Source organism: Salmo salar, chromosome ssa09 (assembly GCF_905237065.1).
Source record: "Salmo salar chromosome ssa09, Ssal_v3.1, whole genome shotgun sequence".
NCBI lineage: Eukaryota > Metazoa > Chordata > Actinopteri > Salmoniformes > Salmonidae > Salmo > Salmo salar.
The window spans coordinates 84,082,033-84,103,774 of NC_059450.1; the positions used below are offsets into that span (position 1 = coordinate 84,082,033).

The 21,742-nt window shown below is 43.1% G+C and overlaps 3 protein-coding genes across 9 annotated transcripts in view; 1 reads left to right on the plus strand and 2 right to left on the minus strand.

Annotated features, from left to right (window-relative positions):
- LOC106612098 (trichohyalin) overlaps positions 1 to 9,067 on the minus strand; it is a 39,912-nt gene extending 30,845 nt beyond the window's left edge. Inside the window, exons 1-8 of one of the 3 annotated variants that reach the window (XM_014212951.2) lie at positions 8,755 to 9,067; positions 6,886 to 7,134; positions 5,821 to 6,017; positions 4,870 to 4,973; positions 4,608 to 4,672; positions 4,258 to 4,525; positions 482 to 681; positions 216 to 341 (exon numbers count right to left, since the gene is read on the minus strand). In XM_014212951.2, coding sequence (XP_014068426.2) covers positions 216 to 341; positions 482 to 681; positions 4,258 to 4,525; positions 4,608 to 4,672; positions 4,870 to 4,973; positions 5,821 to 6,017; positions 6,886 to 7,047 — 1,122 coding nt within the window. In that variant the 5' untranslated portion in view covers positions 7,048 to 7,134; positions 8,755 to 9,067. The other 2 variants (XM_014212950.2, XM_045724126.1) reach the window with 2 other exon arrangements.
- A 1,195-nt stretch (positions 9,068 to 10,262) lies between these two features.
- Positions 10,263 to 14,198, plus strand: LOC106612097 (protein RD3). The gene is made up of 3 exons (XM_014212949.2): positions 10,263 to 10,539; positions 10,863 to 11,167; positions 13,479 to 14,198. The coding sequence occupies exons 2-3, from the start codon at positions 10,863 to 10,865 to the stop codon at positions 13,837 to 13,839; spliced, it is 666 nt and encodes a 221-aa protein (XP_014068424.1). The 5' UTR covers positions 10,263 to 10,539; the 3' UTR covers positions 13,840 to 14,198.
- Positions 14,199 to 14,331: 133 nt separating this feature from the next.
- LOC106612096 (syntaxin-5) lies at positions 14,332 to 19,467 on the minus strand. 5 transcript variants are annotated; one of them, XR_001330224.2, is made up of 12 exons: positions 19,357 to 19,448; positions 18,587 to 18,820; positions 18,376 to 18,446; positions 17,633 to 17,688; positions 17,456 to 17,526; positions 17,105 to 17,221; positions 16,930 to 16,986; positions 16,602 to 16,686; positions 16,366 to 16,472; positions 16,169 to 16,290; positions 15,826 to 16,044; positions 14,332 to 15,763 (listed from the first exon to the last, which is right to left on the minus strand). XR_001330224.2 is itself a non-coding variant. In XM_014212946.2 (12 exons), exons 3-12 carry the CDS (start codon positions 18,647 to 18,649, stop codon positions 15,885 to 15,887), a joined length of 909 nt encoding a protein of 302 aa, XP_014068421.1. In that variant the 5' UTR covers positions 18,650 to 18,820; positions 18,930 to 19,055; positions 19,357 to 19,443; the 3' UTR covers positions 14,332 to 15,884. The 5 variants fall into 5 exon arrangements, 3 of the variants coding, with proteins under 3 accessions (XP_014068421.1, XP_014068420.1, XP_014068423.1); XR_001330225.2 differs by having other exon boundaries at positions 14,332 to 15,701; positions 15,764 to 16,044; XM_014212946.2 differs by adding an exon at positions 18,930 to 19,055 and having other exon boundaries at positions 14,332 to 16,044; positions 19,357 to 19,443.
- Positions 19,468 to 21,742: the final 2,275 nt, after the last annotated feature.

A 21,742-nucleotide genomic window follows, 5' to 3' on the forward strand; every position in this document is an offset into this window, starting at 1 on the left:
CATCAGACCAGAGAATCTTGTTTCTCATGGTCTGAGAGTCTTTAGATGCCTTTTGGCAAACTCCGAGCTGGCTGTCATGTACCTTTTACTGAGGAGTGGCTTCCGTCTGGTCACTCTACCATAAAGGCCACACCCTTTGGTTGTCCTTCTCCAGATCATCTAACACACAGTGGAGGGGTGCATGCAACCCTCAGATATACCCACCCCCTCCTCACCCTCTGGTGTTGTTTGTCAAGGTCTCTGGTGCGTTGCTGGTGCTGCAGCCGGCTGCTCTCAGCGTTCTGTCTCTGACACTTCAGTTCCTCCTGCAGCTGCTTCACACGCTGCTCCAATGACTGGGCCTGGAGAGGAGACACACAGTATAACTGAATGTGTGATAGATGTGACTGTGTCTCTCTGCCTTGCCAGTCACACTTGTGTGCAGTCTGTGTTTGGCAGTCACTCCCGCTGTGTGTTTCATACAGTGTGTGTGCATCCATACCCGATCGCTCTCCTGTGAGATGCGCGTGTAAGCGAGGCTCAGTTCGTCCTTGGCTCTCTGTAGACTCTGTTCTCTGGTGGTCAGGTTTCTCCTGGCGTTGGCTAGAGCATCCTGGGACTGTCTGAACCGCTCACACTCTGCCTTCATCTCCCCTTGTAGGCCATGCATACGCCCCTGCAGCTCTGCTACACACCCTGACACTGGGAGAGAGGAGAGGCAGATATACATGTTTAATATCATATTGAGAGAGGGGAGCAGAGATAGGAGAGAACATGTTCCCTGTTTGCTTTGGTAAGTTCTTTCTAAAAGGGTCTTGAATTTAATGACATGTATTTGAGCGAGAGTGTTATTGATTCATGGTAGATACGTTGAGGATGTTGTCATATGTTGAGAATGTAAACAGGGAAGTGACTGATTTATCAGATAGCTTTCAGATTGATTGTCAGAACGACTAACATATTGATTAGCACTGTAACTGTCTGCTCTATCCAAAATCACAACCAACTGATTGCAGCATTACCGCAAAAATGGAGGAGGCATGTGGAAGAAGGTAAAGAACTTGTTTGTCTGCCCTTTATTAAACACCAAAATTGGCAACAAAAAAACAATAATCTCAATAAAAAAAGATAACAGTTTTACTTGAGGACCAAAATGTTGACCGCTGCGCCATACAGGTTGCAAAATAGTTGGGAAGAGATTTGAGATGTGCCGATTCCGTGGCACATGGTTTATGAACTGATAAGCAAAACAACGCTTGAATCAAAACTTAAGAGTTTTTCCATTTAAACTGGGGGCTCCTTAGTGGTGCAGCGGTCTAAGGCACTGCATCTCAGTGCAAGAGGCGTCTCTGCAGTCCCTGGTTCGAAACCAGGCTGCATCACATCTGGCCGTGATTGGGAGTCCCATAGGGCGGTGCACAATTGTCCCAGTGTCGTCCGGGTTTGGCTGGGGTAGGTCGTCATTGTAAATAAGAATTTGTTCTTAACTGACTTGCCTAGTTAAATAAAGGTTAAATTAAAAAAAGTTCATAAATAAAAAAAACTATTATACAAAATTTGTGTCACAAACATAATGTTACGTATATGGGGCATATACAGTGCCTTGCAAAAGTATTCAACCCCCTTGGTGTTTTTCCTATTTTGTTGCATTACAACCTGTAATTGAAATTGATTTTTATTTGGATTTAATGTAATGGACATACACAAATAAATCCAAATTGGTGAAATGAAAAAAAGAATCTGAAAACATTTTAAAACGGAAAAGTGGTGCGTGTATATGTATTCACCCTCTTTGCTATGAAGCCCCTAAATAGATCTGGTGCAACCAATTACCTTCAGAAGTCAGATAATTAGTTAAATAAAGTCCACCTGTGTGCAATCTAAATGCCACATGATCTCAGTATATATACACACCTGTTCTGAAAGGCCCCAGAGTCTGCAACACCACTAAGCAAGGGGCACCACCAAGAAAGCGGCACTATGAAGACCAAGGAGCTCTCCAAACAGGTCAGGGTTGGGTTATAAAAAAATAGAAACTTTTAACATCCCACGGAGCACCATTAAATCCATTATTTTTTTTTTAAATGGAAAGAATATGGCACCACAACAAACCTCATGGACCAGGCAAGGAGGGCATTAATCAGTGAGGCAACAAAGAGACCAAAGATAACCCTGAAGGAGCTGCAAAGCTTCACAGCGGAGATTGGAGTATCTGTCCATAGGACCACTTTAAGCCGTACACTCCACAGAGCTGGTCTTTGCGGAAGAGTGGCCAGAAAAAAATAAGCAAACATGTTTGGTGTTCATCAAAAGGCATGTGGGAGACTCCCCAAACATACGGAAGAAGGTACTCTGGTCAGATGAGACTAATATTGAGCTTTTTGCCCATCAAGGAAAACGCTTTGTCTGGCGCAAACCCAACACCTCTCATCAACCCGAGGACACCATCCCACAGTGAACACAGTGAAGCATGGTGGTGGCAGCATCATGCTGTGGGGATGTTTTTCAACGGCAGGGACTGGGAAACTGGTCAGAATTGGAGAAATGATGGCTGATGCTAAATACAGGGAAATTCTTGAGGGAAACCTGTTTCAATCTTCCAGAGATTTGAGACTGGGACAGGTTATTTCTTGTTTGTTTCACGATAAAAAATATTTAGCATCTTCAAAGTGGTAGGCATGTTGTGTAAATCAAATGATACAAACCCCCCCCAAAAAATCAATTTGAATTCCAGATTATAAGGCAACAAAATAGGAAAAATGCCAAGAGGGGTGAATACTTTCACCAGCCACTGTAACTATCTCAGCTCTGCAGATTGTGCTACCATAGAAACAGAATTAATAGATGACTTATTTTGGTATTGCCCCATGTAGCTTGTTTCTGGTCACAGGTTCAGGAATGGCAACAAAAAAAAAACATTTATTTCAAATGAACCCTAGCAATAGTCAATCGATCAACAATATAATAATACTTTTAGTAAAAATATTTATCTTTAACTTACAAGTTGTAGATACTATGCGATTAAAACAGGTTCAGAATTTATGTGAAACAGCACAGTTGAAAAAAATATGGCCCACGGAAATCAGTAGAGGGCGAGTTTACGGAGATAGGTGGGATGGACAGAGTAGCTGAGGGGCGGGTTTACGGAGATAGGTGGGATGGACAGAGTAGCTGAGGGGCGGGTTTACGGAGATAGGTGGGATGGACAGAGTAGCTGAGGGGTGGCTTTAAAAGCTCATCTTCTATAATAGTTGTCTGAAAACATAATGTATACGTACTATCTAGATGTAATGTATATCAAAGTCAAATTACTTTATTCTTGCTATGTAACTACTGTAAAAAAATTCATACAAATAAAGGGCCATGTACATAAAATGTGTGTAGAATGTACATGTAAAAACAAAAGAAAAATCTGTAAAAACAATGTTTAATTTTGTCCTCTGATGGTGGATGGGCCAACAACAACAACACTGTAGCAACTGTTGGCGATTGTGAAGGTTGGACAATCCATAAAGATGGACTAAGGGGAGTCAGTCAACTGTCAATGTACTATCAGCTCTGTTTCTCCAATGACTTTCTCTAGTTTGGGGTTTCACAATTCCAACGGATTCCAAGTCATGTGAAATCCATTTTGAGCTAATTTCATAGTACATTTGAGCAGTCTTGTCTCCTCTGAGGAACACAGTGTCCGTACTGAAAGGCCAGTAATTAAATGTGTCTGGAGCCATACAGGATGACACAAAGCCCATCACTGCAGCCAGCTGTCAACCGACCAGCAGGAAAGACAATGGGGGGTATTCAGGCTAAACACACTCTCTATGACTCACACCTAAAGCAAACATTGGACTGTGTCTCCCTCTGCCCTCCTGCAGTCAAAGGAAGCTAGCTGTCTTTACTGGTTTAACTTTAACTGCATCCTTCCTGCTCCAAACCAGCACTCAAAAAACAAATACAACCCATATTATTTCCCTACTAAGGGAAACAAATACAACCCATATTATTGCCCTACTAAGGGAAACAAATACAACCCATATTATTGCCCTACTAAGGGAAACAAATACAACCCATATTATTGCCCTACTAAGGGAAACAAATCCTCAGATTCTTGGAAATACTAGAGAGAGATGAGGCCAGACATCAGAATGTATCAAATATATGATGTTGGGACATACAGTATATGATAAACCAAGGTGTTGGAGTGGAGTCTGACATCAGAACGCATGACTGAACTGGCAATAAGTGACAACAAAGGTGGCAAGGTGACAAAGTGACACGTACTGTCTGTCTCTCTCCTGAGGTCCTCCACCATCCCACAACCCCCAGCATCCTGGCCTCGTCTGATGACATTGCTGGAGGGGAGAGGGGGAGATGGAGGAGGAGCGAGTCGTCCCCTGGTGGAAGGCTTTGGGTCGTCCCGTTCCCACGGAAACACAGCCGAGGGAGTGGAGGAGTCTGATTGGTGGGACGGACGCCGGTGGGGCGGGCCCTTGGCTTGTTGTTGTGGGAACATGGGCGTGGGCGAGACGCCAGGGTCTGAGAACTTGAGCTGTTGCGAAGGTGGGATGAAAAAAGAGGAATGAAAACGAGTGCAGCTACAACACTGGCTCAGTTTTAGGTATTGAACTCACTCTGACATGTTGTGCTTTATTGTCCCTCTCGCCTCTGTATCCCTGCCTTTCCTCCTGTCTCCTACCTACAGGAACATTCATAGTTCAGTTACTCAGCAACACTCAGACTCAGCTAAGAAAGAGCTCTCCTGAATGAGGACCAAAGGGAGAGATGACTAGGAGTCTCATGGGAGAAAATGGAAGGAAGATAGCAAGAGAGAGAGCGAGGGAGAAAAAGGGTGGTGTAGGAGGAAATCAAGCGAGTGAGAAGAGTTTGCTGTACCATTGTGGTCCCGTGGTGATGTCATACTCCAGCATGGGGTGGAAAACAACATGGATTCTCCAGAGCTGCTAGTGTTCTGTAACTTCTCTAGATCCGCCTCCAACCTGGGAGAGAGAGAGAAGAGAAAAGAGGCAGAAGGAGAGAGAACATATGAAACTAAGAACAGTGTTTATGGATAAAATCTTTTCTGTTTTAAATCAATTTTGCCATGTGGCAGAGATAAAGATTTGCAGTTTTAAAGCAAATTTCCTGCAATTCTACCCATCTTGCCATGGCTTATGCTATCCGAGTAACTCAAGCATAACAAAATCAATGGCCATGACAAAAATATTTCTGAATAAATAATTTTTACAATTTTGAATTCTCCCTGACTAGCTTTTATTTTGGTGATTGTTAGTTGTCAAAGATGATCTTATTTAAAAATGTATAGGTACATTATCTTTTCTACATACTTTATATCTGGTTTAAGTCTTAAGTTTACACTGAAAACTTTTTTCCATCCCAATATATGTTTTTTTTGTATCATAGGCCTACTGGTTGTAGGAATTTGGGATCTATCGTCCCACAACTGTAGAAGAGTCTGTTTGGAATAGGCTCGTTCTTTCTCAACAAGCTGACCAAATGAATAGGTAGCCTAAACTTTGCTGCTATGGTAGATTGACATAGGCTTGTGATTTTGCTGTTCATTACTCGTATTGTTGGCTGAGGAAAAATACATGTGGACAGTTATTCTAACATGTTCAAAGTGCACATCAGAATTCGGTAAGGACCGCACATCATTGCATCCTCAACTTGCATGTTCTGTTAATATGAATTACCATATTATAAACATTATTTCTGTCATTCAGAGCACCGTGGGTGGAAGCCCAAATCAGGTTACTGGACCCAATGCATATGGGTCCAGTAAATTAAAATGTTGCATATCAAATGTCCATAGCTGCTCCTACTGACCTTTTGACCTCCTTTTCGAGAGTGTGTGTGAGGGTTCGTGCCGAGCCCAGCTGTCCCTCCAGTGAACACACCTGGGCCTGTTTCACTTGGAGATCCTGAGAGAGACGCTCCCGCACACAGACACCTGCCTGCACCTCCTCACGAGCCACCTGTAACTCCCTCTGTACACACTGCAGCTCCCCGCGCACCTCCTCATACTGAAGAAGAGAGAGGAGAGAGCAGACGGGCAGACAGAGAAGAAGAGAGAGGAGAGGTAGAGGAGATGGGCAGACAGAGAGAGGAGGAGAAAGGAAAGGAGAGATAGAGAGGAGAGGTTAAGGAGACGGGCAGACGGAGAGAGGAGGAGAAAGGAAAGGAGAGAGAGAGGAGAGAGAGAAGTAAATGAGATGGGCAGACAGAGAGGAGGAGAAAGGAAAGGAGAGAGAGAGGAGAGAGAGAAGTAAATGAGATGGGCAGACAGAGAGGAGGAGAAAGGAAAGGAGAGATAGAGAGGAGAGGTAAAGGAGACGGGCAGACGGAGAGAGGAGGAGAAAGCAAAGGTGAGATAGAGAGGAGAGGTAAAGGAGACGGCAGACGGAGAGAGGAGGAGAAAGGAGAGGTAAATGAGATGGGCAGACGGAGAGAAGAGGCAAGGGAGAAGAGCAGACAGAGAGAGGGTAGATATCAGCTCAATAATGTCAGGAAACAACAATTTAAAGAATACCAGGTAAAACACCATTTACTTCCTGACATAGTAGTAGTACACACTAGTCTGGGTGCCAGTCTGTTTTTGCTTTAACCAACTTGGCATGACAACAACATAGCAATTGGCTAAAAGCAACAACAGACAGGTGTTTAGGCTACTAACGACAAACATGACTAAAGCAAATGAGTTCACAGCGTAAGGACAGCATGAGAGGAAAAGCATGTTAAGAGTATTAAACCAGCTGAGCAAAGTGCTGCATTGTTATTGTTGTTTTACAGCTCGATATCCTATCTCTACAGTAATCATCACCTAACTCAGGTGACAACTTTGTCTACCTCGTGAACTGAACACAATACGTTAACTTAACATAGGCCTCGTACCTTGACAGTCTGTTTGTTAAGGGAGGTCTGTGTGCTGTCCAGCTGCAGCTGTTTCTGCTGTCTCTCTCTGTTCAGCCTCTCCTGCTGGACCTGCAGCTCCTTGAGCTTCTGCAGGGCCCGGCCAGGCATGCCCACCGTCCAGTCCTCCTCTGCCCAGCTCATCCCCTCCCGATCAGGGTAGATCGCTCAGACACCAGGGTTGGTACACTGGAGAACCAGCCTGGTAAGACACGCCCCAGGAAGTTAAGGCTGGAATAGAAAGAGACAGTGATGTTGAAGAAAGTTGAAGAAAAATAGGAAGAAGAAGAAACATCTGAACATGCTTCAATCTATCTTGCAGCTTGCCTTAGCTGTGTAACCAAGCTTGTCAGTTTCCACCTGCACATTAACACAACACAGACAGCCTTCTTCAGGGACAAGCCACTTTTCAGGAGGCATGCTGGATTCAATTCCAACTTAAATGAGTGTTTAGTCTTATGTTTATTCTTCTACACAACACTGTGTGCATGTTTTCACTTTTGGAGGAGCCTAAGGTTGAGACAACTCCTCTGGCTTATAGCCATGACAATAACACAAGCACAGAGGCACTGAGGTACACAGAGACGGTTTGAGCCGAGGGCAGAGGAGAGGAATGAAGAAAATCATGATTGAGGATCATGATCTAATTCAGAGTTCTCCAAACTCAGTCCTGGGGACCCCAGGGGGTGAATGTTTTGTTTTTTGCCTTAGCACTACACAGCTGATTCAACTAATCATCAAGCTTTGATCATTTCAATCAGCTGTGTAGTGTTAGGGCAAAAACCAAAATGTGCACAGTTTGGGAAACGCTGATCTAAGCGAACCCATCACGGCTCAATCAAGTCCCTCCGTGCAAAGGAGTGTAGCAATGCACCATGCCATCATGCTGTAACTGCACCTCAGGCTACAAATCGATAGGTAAAGACAACATCCCAAATGGCACCCTATTCCCTATATAGTGCAATACTTTTGACCAGGGAAACAAAGTAGTGCACTATAATAGGGTGCCATTTGGGGGACAGCCAGTGAGAGAGAGAGAGCACAATGAATTTCCTGCTTGTCATTACCCAATGGTTATGTCAATGTTTGCATAGAGTTTGTCTGTAAAGATTGAGTAAATTAAACGCCACGTAAATAAAAGATGCTGGGTTGAACTGACCTGACAGCAGGTCAGAGAGTAGAATGGTATAATTCTACACAATGACGACATGACAGTCACCTGCACTGACAGTGTTGAGAATGGCAATGTATGGCTGGCATTGCAAAACTATTGTTTCAGTCTATCGCTAGTGTGACAACAATCACATTGGGGTTAGAATGAAAGGTATGCCAAGTAACATGCTGCTTTTAAACCTTTCTTCATGCTAGGTAGAGGCCATAGTGCAATTCACAGCTCAAAGTTCAAAACTGTTTACAGTATTTAGCTACAACTGATCATAGCAACAAAGTTCCTTGGAAATACTGCTTGACAATAAATAATAACGTGTTTAGGAGACAGCAGTGGCAACGTCGCTCAGACGAACAAGACAGGAAAATATTTAGAATCGGTCTCTAGCCAGGATTGTCACGCTTGTCTTCAACCACCACATGGATGAAATCAGGACTGTGGAGTAAGACAATATTGTTGTCTGTTAGATTCACTGAAACACACCATGCAACACTCAATGGCATTGTTATAAATATTCAAATAGTAACGTTAGCTAGCTATTATAAACGTATCTTTACTTTAGCTAGATATGTAATGACAGTAGAAAGAAAGTAAAAGGACGTTAGCCACCTAGACAGTATTGACAATTCTACACTGGATTATTTTGCCAGCCAGCTAGTTAAAATTAGCCAATCCAGACTAACCATTAGACAGGTAGGATGAGTTACCATTTATGTCCAGATCCAGTTTATACTGATGTAAAATCCAAACGCTCCAACGCGACAATTTCAGATCCACTCAGATTTATTCATTCACAGGTGGCAGAATATAGTTTTAATTGAAGTATTTCTGCAGCAACGTGACTGGTGATGGCTTCAAAATCTACTAGCGTTTCAACTCAACAACTGCATGCTAAAAAAGAAGGCGAGTCTCGTGCAGCCCAAAGCAACAGAAAACGATTTGACCGGAGGCGGCGGACGGCGCGGCGGTCAGTGACGTGTGGTCAGAACAGAGGAGGAAATGAAGACCTCTTTGACGACACCTAGCGATGAAAGATTCTACTGTATGATGAAACTATAAATAGAGAGAAAGCTTTTTAAGAGGGGGTCTTAAGCTTTTCTCTAGTCGTCGACCACAAGTTATTCTATTATCAATCATTTCAGACATTATAATCATTGCAGAAATATAAAGAGAATCTTCATTATCTCTGGATACAAATTCTGTCCATGTTATGTCCATATTGTAATATTAATCCCACTGACTAGTTTGTGAAATAGATACATATTGATACATTGCCAAGGTCAAGGACAACACATTTTTGAACATTTGATATGAAAACACAAGCATCTGAAAGAAATGTTCAGACTATAACGATCATGTTCCAATTACATAACATGAGTGTGTCATCCAGTATATGCCATCTGAGTGACGCTCCCCCCTACCCCCATCCATCCACCCATCCAACTCAGTCTCTCTCATTAGTAGGCTACAGCAATCTCATCCACCAGCCGTCACTCTCTCTCTCTCTCCTCTCTCCCTCTCTCTCAATATATATATATATGGGGACGTGGTTACTTCTCTAACCCCCTCGGTTTCCACACCACTCAGCATTGAGGCGGCTTTACCTCATGCGCAGACCTAATCTCAGATTACGCTCAAATCCAGACGATGATACCTGGAACTGCATGGGAGTTATTAGGATGAGTTATTAGGACGAGTTATTAGGACGATGATCATGTTCTAAATATAATAGTTTTTGATGTTACTATTTTGTCACTAATGAGGTAGTTTTCCTATATGTGCCTAGGTCTTCCAGGAAGAGTGGAAATACCTTGCCAATGTCACACTCAGCTCACTATTGGTCTAGGGGTTGTATACATATTTATCTGAGGTTTATCATTTCAACTTCATCAAATGCAAGTATCATTGACAAAACCCACACCATTCCTTTACCAACCAGCATCCAAGTAGAGCCATTAATCAGGATTCCTCGCTGAAGATATTGCTTGTGTTTTACTGTATATTTAAGGTCCAGTGTCTCTGTTTTGATTCACAGATGACATAACAAAACTGCTGTGACCCCCCTGCTGCTCTAGTTGGCTGACTGGATATGTAAGACTGACACATGTCTAGCAACACCTCCATGTGTGCTTATGAGGTTAGTCCTGTTGTGAGGTAAAATACCTGTCAATCACTCTGTATATTAATACAGGATTACATTCATTGTCAATCCTGAACAAACACATATGCCTATTTGCCACGGACCTTCGAGGTAGCAAGGTGGTCAGTTAGTAGTGTGTAGGAGTGTGAAAGAGTTTAGATTTCTAGATTTTCTTTTTAACAATTTATTTTTTCCAGCTACATACCAAAGACAACAGAAACATATTTTTTATACTGTGAAATTATGTCATTGTCTGCTTATTGATAAGAAGAGGATTTGTAACAAACAAAGAGACTATTCAATAATTGACTCATAGAATTTTGTAAAGGTAAGCTATCAAACTTTTGTTTGACTACAGGTAAATGTACTTTTACAATTTGTCTTGAAAAGGGCAGGACATCTTAAGACAGAAATACATTGTTGCAGTGATTCTAATTACCTGTAGTTGCAGTTCTCTCAATCAAGAGTAATATCCCCAGGTATGTTTCTCTACCTAATGAAGCACGTATCTGATTAAGATTTAAGAACAAATTTAAACAATTAAGATGCATAAAACATTTACTTTACGCATTTTTTCGATCAATATCCTGTATAGTATAGAATTTGCAGCATGAAAACAGTTTCAAGAACTTGTATTGGTCCCATCCCTAGATGTTCCCCTGGTCAGCAGTGTTTTCTCTGGAGCCAAAGGTGCCTGGACAGCGTACAGCAGAAGAACTAGTCACCAATACTCTGATGCTGGAGCTGGGTGCCATGGTGAAGCGCACCGAACGTATCCGCCTGGAGAGGGTGACACAAGAGGGCCGGCGCCGACGCAGCTCCTCCTCTGCTGACTACAGATGGCTGGCCACTGCCCCCACCCACCAACCCTACGAGCTGACCCCCCAAGACCTGATAGAACTGCAGGACCTGTGTGCCAGGGTGCCACCATCTCAGTGTGGCCCTGTCATTGTCAGGTGGGACTTTGTACCTTATTAGTGTCAGAGAGGTGTATGTACACTACACATCAAATCTAATTTTATTTGTCACATGCGCCAAATACAACAGGTGTAGACCTTACAGTGAAACGCTTACTTACAAGCCCTTAACCAACAACGCAGTTTTAAGAAAAATAAGTGTTAAGAAAGTATTTAAAATAAACTGAAGTAAAAAAGAAAATAAAGAAAATTAAAGAAGAAAAATAGAAAATAGCAAATAATTAAGGAGCAACAATAAAATAACAGTAGCGAGACTATATACAGGTGGTACCGGTACAGAGTCAATGTGCGGGGCCATCGGTTAGTCGAGGTAATTGAGGTAATATGTACATGTAGGTAGAGTTAAAGTGACTATGCATCGATAATAGAGAGTAGCAGCAGCGTATAAATGGGGGTGGGGGGTTCAATGCAAATAGTCCGGGTAGCCATTTGATTAGCTGTTCAGGATTCTTATGGCTTGGGGGTAGAAGTTGTTTAGAAGCCTTTTGGACCTAGACTTGGTGCTCCGGTACCGCTTGCCGTGTGGTACCAGAGAGAACAGTCTATGACTAGGGTGGCTGGAGTCTTTGACAATTTTTAGGGCCTTCCTCTGACACCGCCTGGTATAGAGGTCCTGGATGGCAGGAAGCTTGGCCCCAGTGATGTACAGGGCCGTACGCACTACCCTATGTAGTGCCTTGCGGTCGGAGGCCGAGCAGTTGCCATACCAGGTGGTGATGCAACCAGTCTGGATGCTCTCGATGGTGCATCTGTAGAACTTTTTGAGGATCTGAGGACCAATGCCAAATCTATTCAGTCTTCTAAGGGGGAATAGGCGTTGTCGTGCCCTCTTCACGACAGTCTTGGTGTGTTAGTTTGTTAGTTTGTTGGTGATGTGGACACCAAGAAACTTGAAGCTCTCAACCTGCTCCACTATAGCCCCGTCGATGAGAATGGGGACGTGCTCGGTCCTCCTTTTCCTGTATTCCACAATCATCTCCTTTGTCTTGATCACATTGAAGGAGAGGTTGTTATCCTGGCACCACACTGCCAGGTTTCTGACCTCCTCCCTATAGGCTGTCTCATTGTTGTCGGTGATCAGGCCTACCACTGTTGTGTTGTCGGCAAACTTAATGATGGTGTTGGAGTCGTGCTTGGCCATGCAGTCATGGGTGAACAGGGAGTACAGGAGGGGACTGAGCACGCACCCCTGAGGGGCCTCTGTGTTGAGGATCAGTGTGGCGGATGCATTGTTACCTACCCTTACCACCTGGGGGCGGCCCGTCAGGAAGTCCAGGATCCAGTTGCAGAGGGAGATGTTTAGTCCCAGGGTCCTTAGGTTAGTGATGAGCTTTGAGGGCACTATGGTGTTGAACACTGAGCTGTAGTCAATGAATAGCATTCTCACATAGGTGTTCCTTTTGTCCAGGTGGGAAAGGGCAGTGTGGAGTGCAATAGAGATTGCGTCATCTGTGGATCTGTTGGGGCAGAACGCAAATTGGAGTGGGTCTAGGGTTTCTGGGATAATGGTGTTGATGTGAGCCATGACCAGCCTTTCAAAGCACTTCATGGCTACAGACGTGAGTGCTACTGGTCGGTAGTCATTTAGGCAGGTTACCTTGGTATTCTTGGGCACAGGGACTATGGTGGTCTGCTTGAAACATGTTGGTATTACAGACTCGGTCAGGAACAGGTTGAAAATGTCAGTGAAGACACTTACCAGTTGGTCAGTGCATGCTCAGAGTACACGTCCTGGTAATCCGTCTGGCCCTGCGGCCTTGTGAATGTTGACCTGTTTAAAGGTCTTACTCACATCGGCTGAGGAGAGCGTGATCACACAGTTGTCCCGAAAAGCTGATGCTCTCATGCATGCTTCAGTGTTGCTTGCCTCAAAGCGAGTATAGAAATTATTTAGCTCACTTGGTAGGCTTGTATCACTGGGCAGCTCATGGCTATGCTTCCCTTTGTAGTTCGTAATTGTTTGCAAGCCCTGCCACATCCGACAAGCATCGGAGCCGGTGTAATACGATTCAATCTTAGTCCTGTAGACGCTTTGCATGTTTGATGATTCATCGGAGGGCATAGCGGGATCAATGCCATACTTCTCAATGCCATGGGAAGAATCCCGGAACATATTCCAGTCTGTGCTAGAAAAACAGTCCTGTAGTTTAGCATCTGCGTCATCTGTCCACTTATCCTGAATGTCTCAGGTAGATAATGGAGATGGATTAATGATCATTCTCAACAGGTCCACCTTTATCTTTCTATCAACATCAAACAAACTCCTTTTTTACCTTTGTCCTCTCCCCAGGTTCAGGAATCTGGTGACAAAGACCGAGCCGGAAGTTTCCGAGGTGGCTCGTCTGTTCCGCACGGTTCTACGTGACTGTGTGGAGGGAGAAGAGGAGAACGAGGAGATGAGGATGAGGTCAGCCGGCTGGGACAAACAACGCAGCAAGAGCCTCTCCTTTGTAACCTTCCGCTCCAAGTTCCGCCCCGCACCCTTCAGGGGCGGGGGCCTGGGCGGGTCGCGCGGCAACCTACAGGAGGAGTCAAGCTGGTACGAGGAAGAGGAGCAGGAGGGAGCAGCGAATGTGGCGAGAGCAGCCAGGAAGGGGAGGAGCATGAGCATGCCTGATATCACCCCCATCGAACAGAGTGCACTTGGCTGAGAGGGAGGGACAACTGCTGATGTAAAAAGGGCTTTATAGAATACATCTGATTGAGGAAGGGAGGAACGGGACAAAGAAAGGAATGTCGAGAAAAGAGAAGGTCAAATATGTCTCAAGACGAGACATGCAACATGGACAGCTCACACCTCAGCAGATTTCCACTGACTCTTTAGACAAAAAGATGCAGCTATATCAAACATATACTAGAGTAGAAATGCAAGCTTAGCCAGCAGATATATGCCATAATATTTCTAACATTGTTTTTGTGAATTACATTTTCTGAATGTGTTAACACTTGAAATGCATGCAAAATTGTCTAGATTTTGAATGCATAAAATAAAACCTTATTTTTCAACAGATCCTTAAAAATGAGTTTGTGTGTGGATTCAATTACTACTGTTCCAGTCCTTTGGTTGTGATGGTTACTCTATAACAGTTAATTCTATTAACCTTCTATAATACTCTTACCCAGTAAAGAATTAGAGTCCTTTGTACTTCCCCATAGTTATTTTTTAATATGCACTTATTTCCAATACATTAGCACTTTATACACTGTAGAAGTCAAGGCATTTGGCAAAAAAAGGGAAGAAATAGGAGTGTTTTCTTATTAACAAAAGTTCTGGTCGTTAAATAATAGCCTGTACATAAACGTCTGTCCTCCGAGACGTCTGTCCTCAGAGATAGAGGAAATGAAGAGGACAGTCTCCAATAAAACAGGAAGGTCCAAACTGACCAGTTGCAGAGCATTTTGGTAGAGAAAGTCACTTCACTAGTGTACATTCGGCCCTTCATACCTAGTCATAACCATCAGCATGTCACCTGTTTATAACAGCTGTTATAACAACCTGTTAATAAGGGTTTCTCTCAAATGACATAGGATGAGTCTCAAATGGCACCCTATTGCCTATTTAGTGCACTACTTTTGTCCAGGACCCATAAAGCTCTGATCAAAGTAGTGCACTGTATAGGAAGTGGCATTTGGGACACACAACAGGTAACAGTATTCAAACTGACCCCAGCTGACTGTTAATTCTGCAATAACAGTGTTATGTAATTTGTTATAAAGTGTTCGGGTCTGACTCGTCACATTGTGTTTATGATTGGATCTATGAAGGGAATGTCCTCTTCAGTTTAAACCACCTTTAACCCTCCTGTACTTCATAAAACAACAGCTCGTACCACAGGTGTCTTGTCACATTTCTTTGAAATTGAAAGTAACCATTTGGCAAATAAGGAAGCTTGAAAGCTCGAAAGTCCCCCAACGAAAAAACAAAAACATTCACTCATGCGTGGTGTGAATGATAGAGCGAGAAGTGCTTAAAGTCCCTCTCTTTAATAAGAGGATAATAATGAGGAACAAAAACTAGAATACATAATTACAATATGAGAAAGAAAACTCCAGTATTTTGTGTGCTCACAGACAGGAATTTAATGAGTAAGCCCTTCCTGTCTTACCACCAATCAACACTACGAGGCATAAAATAAAATTAACCAAAAACCAAAACCAGTTTGCAGAATCAAACCATTAAATAGCAATTTTTGATTAAATGTTTTATGATGATGATTTAGTCTCTAAAGTAACAAAGAACAGAATGATAAGAATTCTGGTCATACTATAAAGTGTTTCGATACCACATCCTTTTCATTACAGGTATTTCATTAATCTCTGTGGGGGGAGAACTACTATAATTTGTTGGTCTGCTGGACCTCAAGTCCCAAACCGTCCAATAACACTCCATTCCAACTGCTCCGTTGCTGTGGCAACCCCTCATCTCAGTCCAAGCTTTCCCATTGTCTTATTTCAGACAGCATGACCCCGCCTGAACTATTGATCGACTAGTGTTTTATAGGAGTGACACAACCTATCAGAAGAGACACTAGGAGTGACACAACCTACCAGAAGAGACACTAGGAGTGACACAACCTATCAGAAGAGACACTAGGAGTGACACAACCTACCAGAAGAGACACTAGGAGTGACACAACCTACCAGACTTTCCCCCCCTTCTTCATGATTCCCTTCTTTCTCTGTCGTTTCTCCCTGCTCAGGCGAGGAAGACCACAAAGACGATGAAGAAGACGATGAGGACGAGGAAAATCTTGACCATAAGCCAGCGGTTGGAGGACACAGACTGGAAGTACTTTAGGATCTCTGTGTGAGCCATGTCCACGTTGAGCTGAGTGTCCTCCACGTTAGCATCAATCCTACAGGGGAGGACAGGAACATACACATAGGGCTTTAGAGAAAGATCTGGCAGTGCTCAAACATCTCAAAGTTCCTCCTCTGTTCTTCCTTCCCTCCTCCCCCACATCTCTCTCCCTCCCTCACCTCTGTACTGTCTCCTCCTGCTCCTTCACCATATGAGCCAGCTGCTGGAAGATGGAACCCAGCTCTACGATGGTGCTCTCAATGTTCTGCATGGTGTCTGCACGGCTCTGGATGTACGAGTCCTACACCACAGAGAAACAACATTATAGTAACACTGACAGACACACACAATACAGGTGATAATAAAGTGTTTGTACCTGCTCATCAATGAGCTGGAGCTGTAGAGGGTTAGACTGGTTGTCCATGTCGATGGCCACCTCACCCCCCGTACTCCTGGACTCATCCTGCATCAACAATGAACTCTCTGGCAGAGGAGATGGTCAGGTGATAGAAAATAAAAGTTCTGTGATTGAAATTCCAAGAGACATTTGTGAAGTTATCTGGTTTAGGAATGAGAGGCTGAAGGTGAGATAAACATGGTGTTGTATCTTACTGAAGTTGTTGGCGAGGAGAGGAGAAGAGGAGGAGACAGGAGGCTGAGAGAACTGTTCTCTCCTGCTCTTCTGCTGCTTCAGGTTCTAGAGACACAGAGGGACAGAGAGCGTAATGTTTACTGTACATTTTTGTTTATTATCTACTTCACTTGCTTTGGCAATGTTAACATATGTTTCCCATGCCAATAAAGCCCTTCAATTAAATTGAAAGAGAACGAAAGAGAATGAGAGAGAGAACGATAACGATAAATGCAACCTAGCATTATAAGAATTCTTGAGGTTCAGTGGCAGAAAGTTCCAGGGGCTGGAAGTTCCAGTGAATCTTACCTCTGTTCTTACTTCTAGAACCGACTTGAAGTCATTGGACATAGATGCCAGTTTGGACTGCAACAAAACAAAAACCTGGTTGTTGATTATTAAAGCCTCAGGTTTCATATGGCTACCTCATTTTCCTCATCCACATCAGTTACATAATGCAGTAGAGAGGAACTGGCAGTCAGACCTGCAGGGAGACAACGATGGTGTTGGAATGGGTCTGGATGTGTCTGCCGCTGGGAGCTCCATGTGAACGAATCAGATCCTGCAGCTGGGCTATCTGCTTGTTCAGGCTGTTAATATCCTGAGGGGGGAATAGGGGGAGACATACAGAAGAGAGTCAAACAAGGCACAGCAGGGTTACACAAACTGCACCCACTAAAACAGACAAGTTTGCCTCTTGACTAGAGATTCCACCTGACTGACTGGTCATCATGTTTGCCATTTATAGTTAATGACGAGAAACAGCCGACTGATTTTATGGTATCTGTGTCAATGCAAATAAATAAATAATAATAAATTAAAAATTAAATCACACCTGCTTGATGATGTAGGTTAACTCCTCAATCTCCACTGCCTTGTCATCAAATAGAGATTTTCTTTTAGCCACTGAAAAAGCTCAAAACAGTCATATATCCCGAACTTTGACAAAACAAGTTACTCAAAATTGTTATTCATGAGAAATGTTAAAACATAAATATTGCCATATACTTACATATAGTGAGTTTCTCTAGTTTAGCAAATGTATTACTCAAGTCTTTTCCTATTCTCCTGAAGGGATTCAAAACAACAGGAGATTGGCATCAGTCATAGGTCAAAACATGAAAACAGTGAAAGGAATCTGCTAACGCATGTACATTGCTGCATGAAGGTGCAGGTACTTTACCCTGCACCTTAGAGACTTCTTCCCCATGTACATAGTCATGGAACACATACTGTTTTACCCACTTCATATGTACATACTGTATTCTAGTCAAGGCTCATCATATATAACTACTGCAGTGCACACTTTTTCTATTCATATACTGTCCATACACACTATTGTATGCATAAATATATATATTTATATTCCAGAATCTGATCTTGCTCATTCTGATATTTCTTATTTTTGAGATGTGTGTTTTGTATTGTTAGGTATTACTGCACTGTTGGAGCTAGAAACATAAGCATTTCACTGGACCTGCCATAACATCTGCTAAATATGTGTACGCAACCAATACAATTTGATTTCTAAGTTAAGATAACAGAAAATAACAGCCTGCATTCCAAAGAGATCACACTGAGCTACAATGTAATCAGAACACCATGGAGAAACTAACAGCAACAACTGGCTATTTACTAAACTTCAAATCAGACAAGTGTCAGCCACACCTCTGAGAAAATGGGTTGTGTACTGTAAATGAGTTGGCTGGCTCTTTGGGTGAGATTGGTGGCAGTGCCACTGGCAGTTGGACTCACTTGGCCATGAGGGTGAAGTCACTGCGTTGCTTGAGAGCACTGAGGGCCGGCTTGGTGGGCTGAACACCATTCTGCAGAATGAGAGAGAAGCATGAAAATAGTGATCATTGTTCCACATTACATGAGGGAAAATGCATAAGAAACTATCTCCAGGCCTTGATCATTTGGCTACTTCAACATCACTGCCCTTGGGTCTCCCATACCTACATACCTGTCTGGTCTGTAGGGATTTGCAAGCGGACTGAAACTCATTGGTGCGATCCCTGCACGTCATCCTGGCGTAGGTATATCACCAGGAAGGGTCTGAACGATCTTGGTAGACGGTCCGTACTCCGTGGAAACCGTACTCCGTCGCTACACCTCCTGACGTCAACTCCAAACAGCGAGGCGTCGATCCGTGTCCATTGATGTTCACATATACATTCTCAATGTACACACATCTGTACTGATAGGAAGAATAGAAACAAATTCATTCAAGTAAAGTGACATTTTGCTAGGTGGTCACCGGTGCCCCGCGCTGCCTAAATAACTTAATTATCTAGCTAGATATTTACCAATACAACGCCTCGGTTTCACCAACAAATCTGAGCTTGGCCAGTTTATTTAGAAATCCAGCTTGCCCCCCACATAATAGCTAGCTAGTAGCAAGTTAGCTAACGTTAGCATAGCCAACATTACAACTGAAACAGAAACAAATGTTACCAGACACTAGCATGACAGTGATACAATATCAAATTATTGCTAACCTTATCTAGAAAAAAACTGTTGTCATTTACATGTTCTTAGGCATTGAGCTATTTCGTTACTCCAAGTTAACGTTATTTAAAGAGTCGACTCCATCACAGCTGATGATGTTTTGCTAACCCTAGCGACGTGGCTTGAATGTTTTGTTTGAAGAACGAGAACTTTCTCTCATAACCACTCAAATCAATATAGTATATATCTAGTTTTACTCATTAAACGTTATAAAATTCAACTTACTATTAGCGAACTTCCACAAGACTTCACAGCTATTTGGATGTTTTTAGCAAGGCGAGTCTGATGGAATGAAAGTTTGAATCCGGGTCATTTCCGGAAGCTGACGTCATTGCCACGTCCACCACTGCTTGAGCCACAGCCAAAATACACCACCAGATGTCGCCATATGTTATGTTTTGTAAACAGATATGTCAACTAATGCAGTATTCAAGCCAACTTGCTGTTTGTTATTGTTTCTTCTAGGCTTAAAGGCGGTTGACATACAATACATGTTGAGTTACTGCCACCGACTAGACTGGGGTATAAATCCCTTATACTTGGCTTGGAAAAGGAAAGAAATTAAATAATAAACAAATACCTTACCATCTAACCCACCCAATTCCACTACTTAAACCTATTTACTCCTACCTCAGGCCAAGGGCCTGGAAGGACAGGAAACCACAACTCTACACCCTGTAACTCTTCTGATGTCAAATCTCATACACCCAAATACTTCTCTGCAGCTGCCTCTACAACCTTTATTTTCTGCGACTTACATTTCATCCATGCGGTACAGTTGATAACCATTGCTATGAATGCTAAAAAGCCAATGTTACTGATGCAGCAGGTAGCCTAGTGTTTAGAGTGTTGGGCCAGTAACGAATGGTTGCTGAATCAAATCCCCGAGCTGACAAGGTAAAAATCTGTTGTTCTGCTCCTGAACAAGGCAGTTAAAACTTCTTCAGGATCAGTGGATCCCCCACGGGACGGTTGAACTAACGCAGGCTAATGCGATTAGCATGATGTTGTAAGTGTAACAGTATAGCTTCCGTCCCTCTCCTCGCCCCTACCTGGGCTCGAACCAGGGACCCTCTGCACACATCAACAACTGCCTCCCACGAAGCATCGTTACCCATCGCTCCACAAAAGCCATGGCCCTTGCAGAGCAAGGGGAACAACTACTTCTAGGTCTCAGAGCAAGTGACATCACCGATTGAAATGCTATTAGCCGTGCACCCCGCTAACTACCTAGCCATTTCACATCGGTTACATAAGTAATAATACAATTTCCCAGAACATAGACATATCTGATATTGGCAGAAAGCTTAAATTCTTGTTAATCTAACTACACAGTCCAATTTACAGTAGCTATTACAGTGAAAGAATAGCATGCTATTGTTTGAGGAGTGTGCACAGTTATGAACTTGAAAAGTTATTAATAAACTAAATTAGGCACATTTGGGCAGTCTTGATAGAACATTTTGAACAGAAATGCAATGGTTCATTGAATCAGTCTAAAACGTTGCACATACACTGCTGCCATCTAGTGGCCAGAATCTACATTTGCGCCTGGGCTGGAATAATACATCATGGCCTCTCTCTTGCATTTCAAAGATGTTACAAAAAAACGATTGTTTTTTTCTTTGCATTTTCTTTTACCAGATCTAATGTATTATATTCTCCTTCTCCTACATTCATTTCACATTTCCACAAACTTCAAAGTGTTTCCTTTCAAATGGTATCAAGAATATGTATATCCTTGCTTCAATGCCTGAGCTACAGGCAGTTAGATTTGGGTATGTCATTTTAGGTGGAAATTGAAGGGGCATATCCTCCCCGGTAGGCCCCCATTGTAAATAATAATTTGTTCTTAACTAACTTGCCTAATTAAATAAAAGGTTACATTTTGTATTTTTTTGTTAAATACATCACTCATTGCCCTATCCCTCTACTGGCATCGATCTACTACTCACACAAATCCTCTCAGGATCCCTGCCCTTTGACCCATCTTCCTCTACTTACTTCACTGCCTCAGCATACGACACCCTCTGTACTACTCTGCACTAACCCTGGTAACCTCAACCTGCTTCTCTTGGACCAGACCCTTCTAATTGTTAATTGATCCCCAGCCCATGGCGCTGGGGATCAATTAACAATTAACACATAACACATACAATTAACACATACAGCTTCTCTCCCCAATACAACACATTCCTTTGTCTCATGCCCTTCTACACACTTCTCACACCTAGGAACCTCCCTCCTACACACTGCTGCTGCATGCCCAGAAGCTTGACACTTGAAACAACGTAGTGGATTCGGTACAAAAGCTCATAGAGGATAACTGAAATATCCTAACATCACTTTGTGGGGCAAAGACTGAACGTCAAAACTCAAAAGAACCGACAATGACTCTCCTGTTTCACCACTCACGCCACCCTGTCTGCGTCGCACCAAATGACGAGCATCACAAACACCGGGAATCTTCCCATTCAGTTGGTCCACTTTCACATTTACAGCTACCCCAGAAATCACGCCCTTCACTCGGCGCCTTTTCTTGAGAACAAAGCAAGTCAAAGCTCTTGTCCCCATTCGTGTGGCGCAGAGCGCCTGCTCCCTCTGACCAGTA

What these genes read in the sequence shown, in the direction of transcription:
- LOC106612097 (XM_014212949.2), top strand. Translation starts at nt 10,863, where the DNA reads ATGTTCCCCTGGTCAGCAGTGTTTTCTCTGGAGCCAAAGGTGCCTGGA. An exon ending in TGTGGCCCTGTCATTGTCAG is followed by an intron (nt 11,168 to 13,478) that starts GTGGGACTTTGT and finishes TCCTCTCCCCAG; the next exon opens with GTTCAGGAATCTGGTGACAA.
- LOC106612096 (XM_014212945.2), bottom strand. Translation starts at nt 18,649, where the DNA reads ATGACGTGCAGGGATCGCACCAATGAGTTTCAGTCCGCTTGCAAATCC. An exon ending in AATCCCTACAGACCAGACAG is followed by an intron (nt 18,447 to 18,586) that starts GTATGTAGGTAT and finishes CTCATTCTGCAG; the next exon opens with AATGGTGTTCAGCCCACCAA. An exon ending in TCCAGCTCATTGATGAGCAG is followed by an intron (nt 16,291 to 16,365) that starts GTACAAACACTT and finishes TCTGTGGTGTAG; the next exon opens with GACTCGTACATCCAGAGCCG.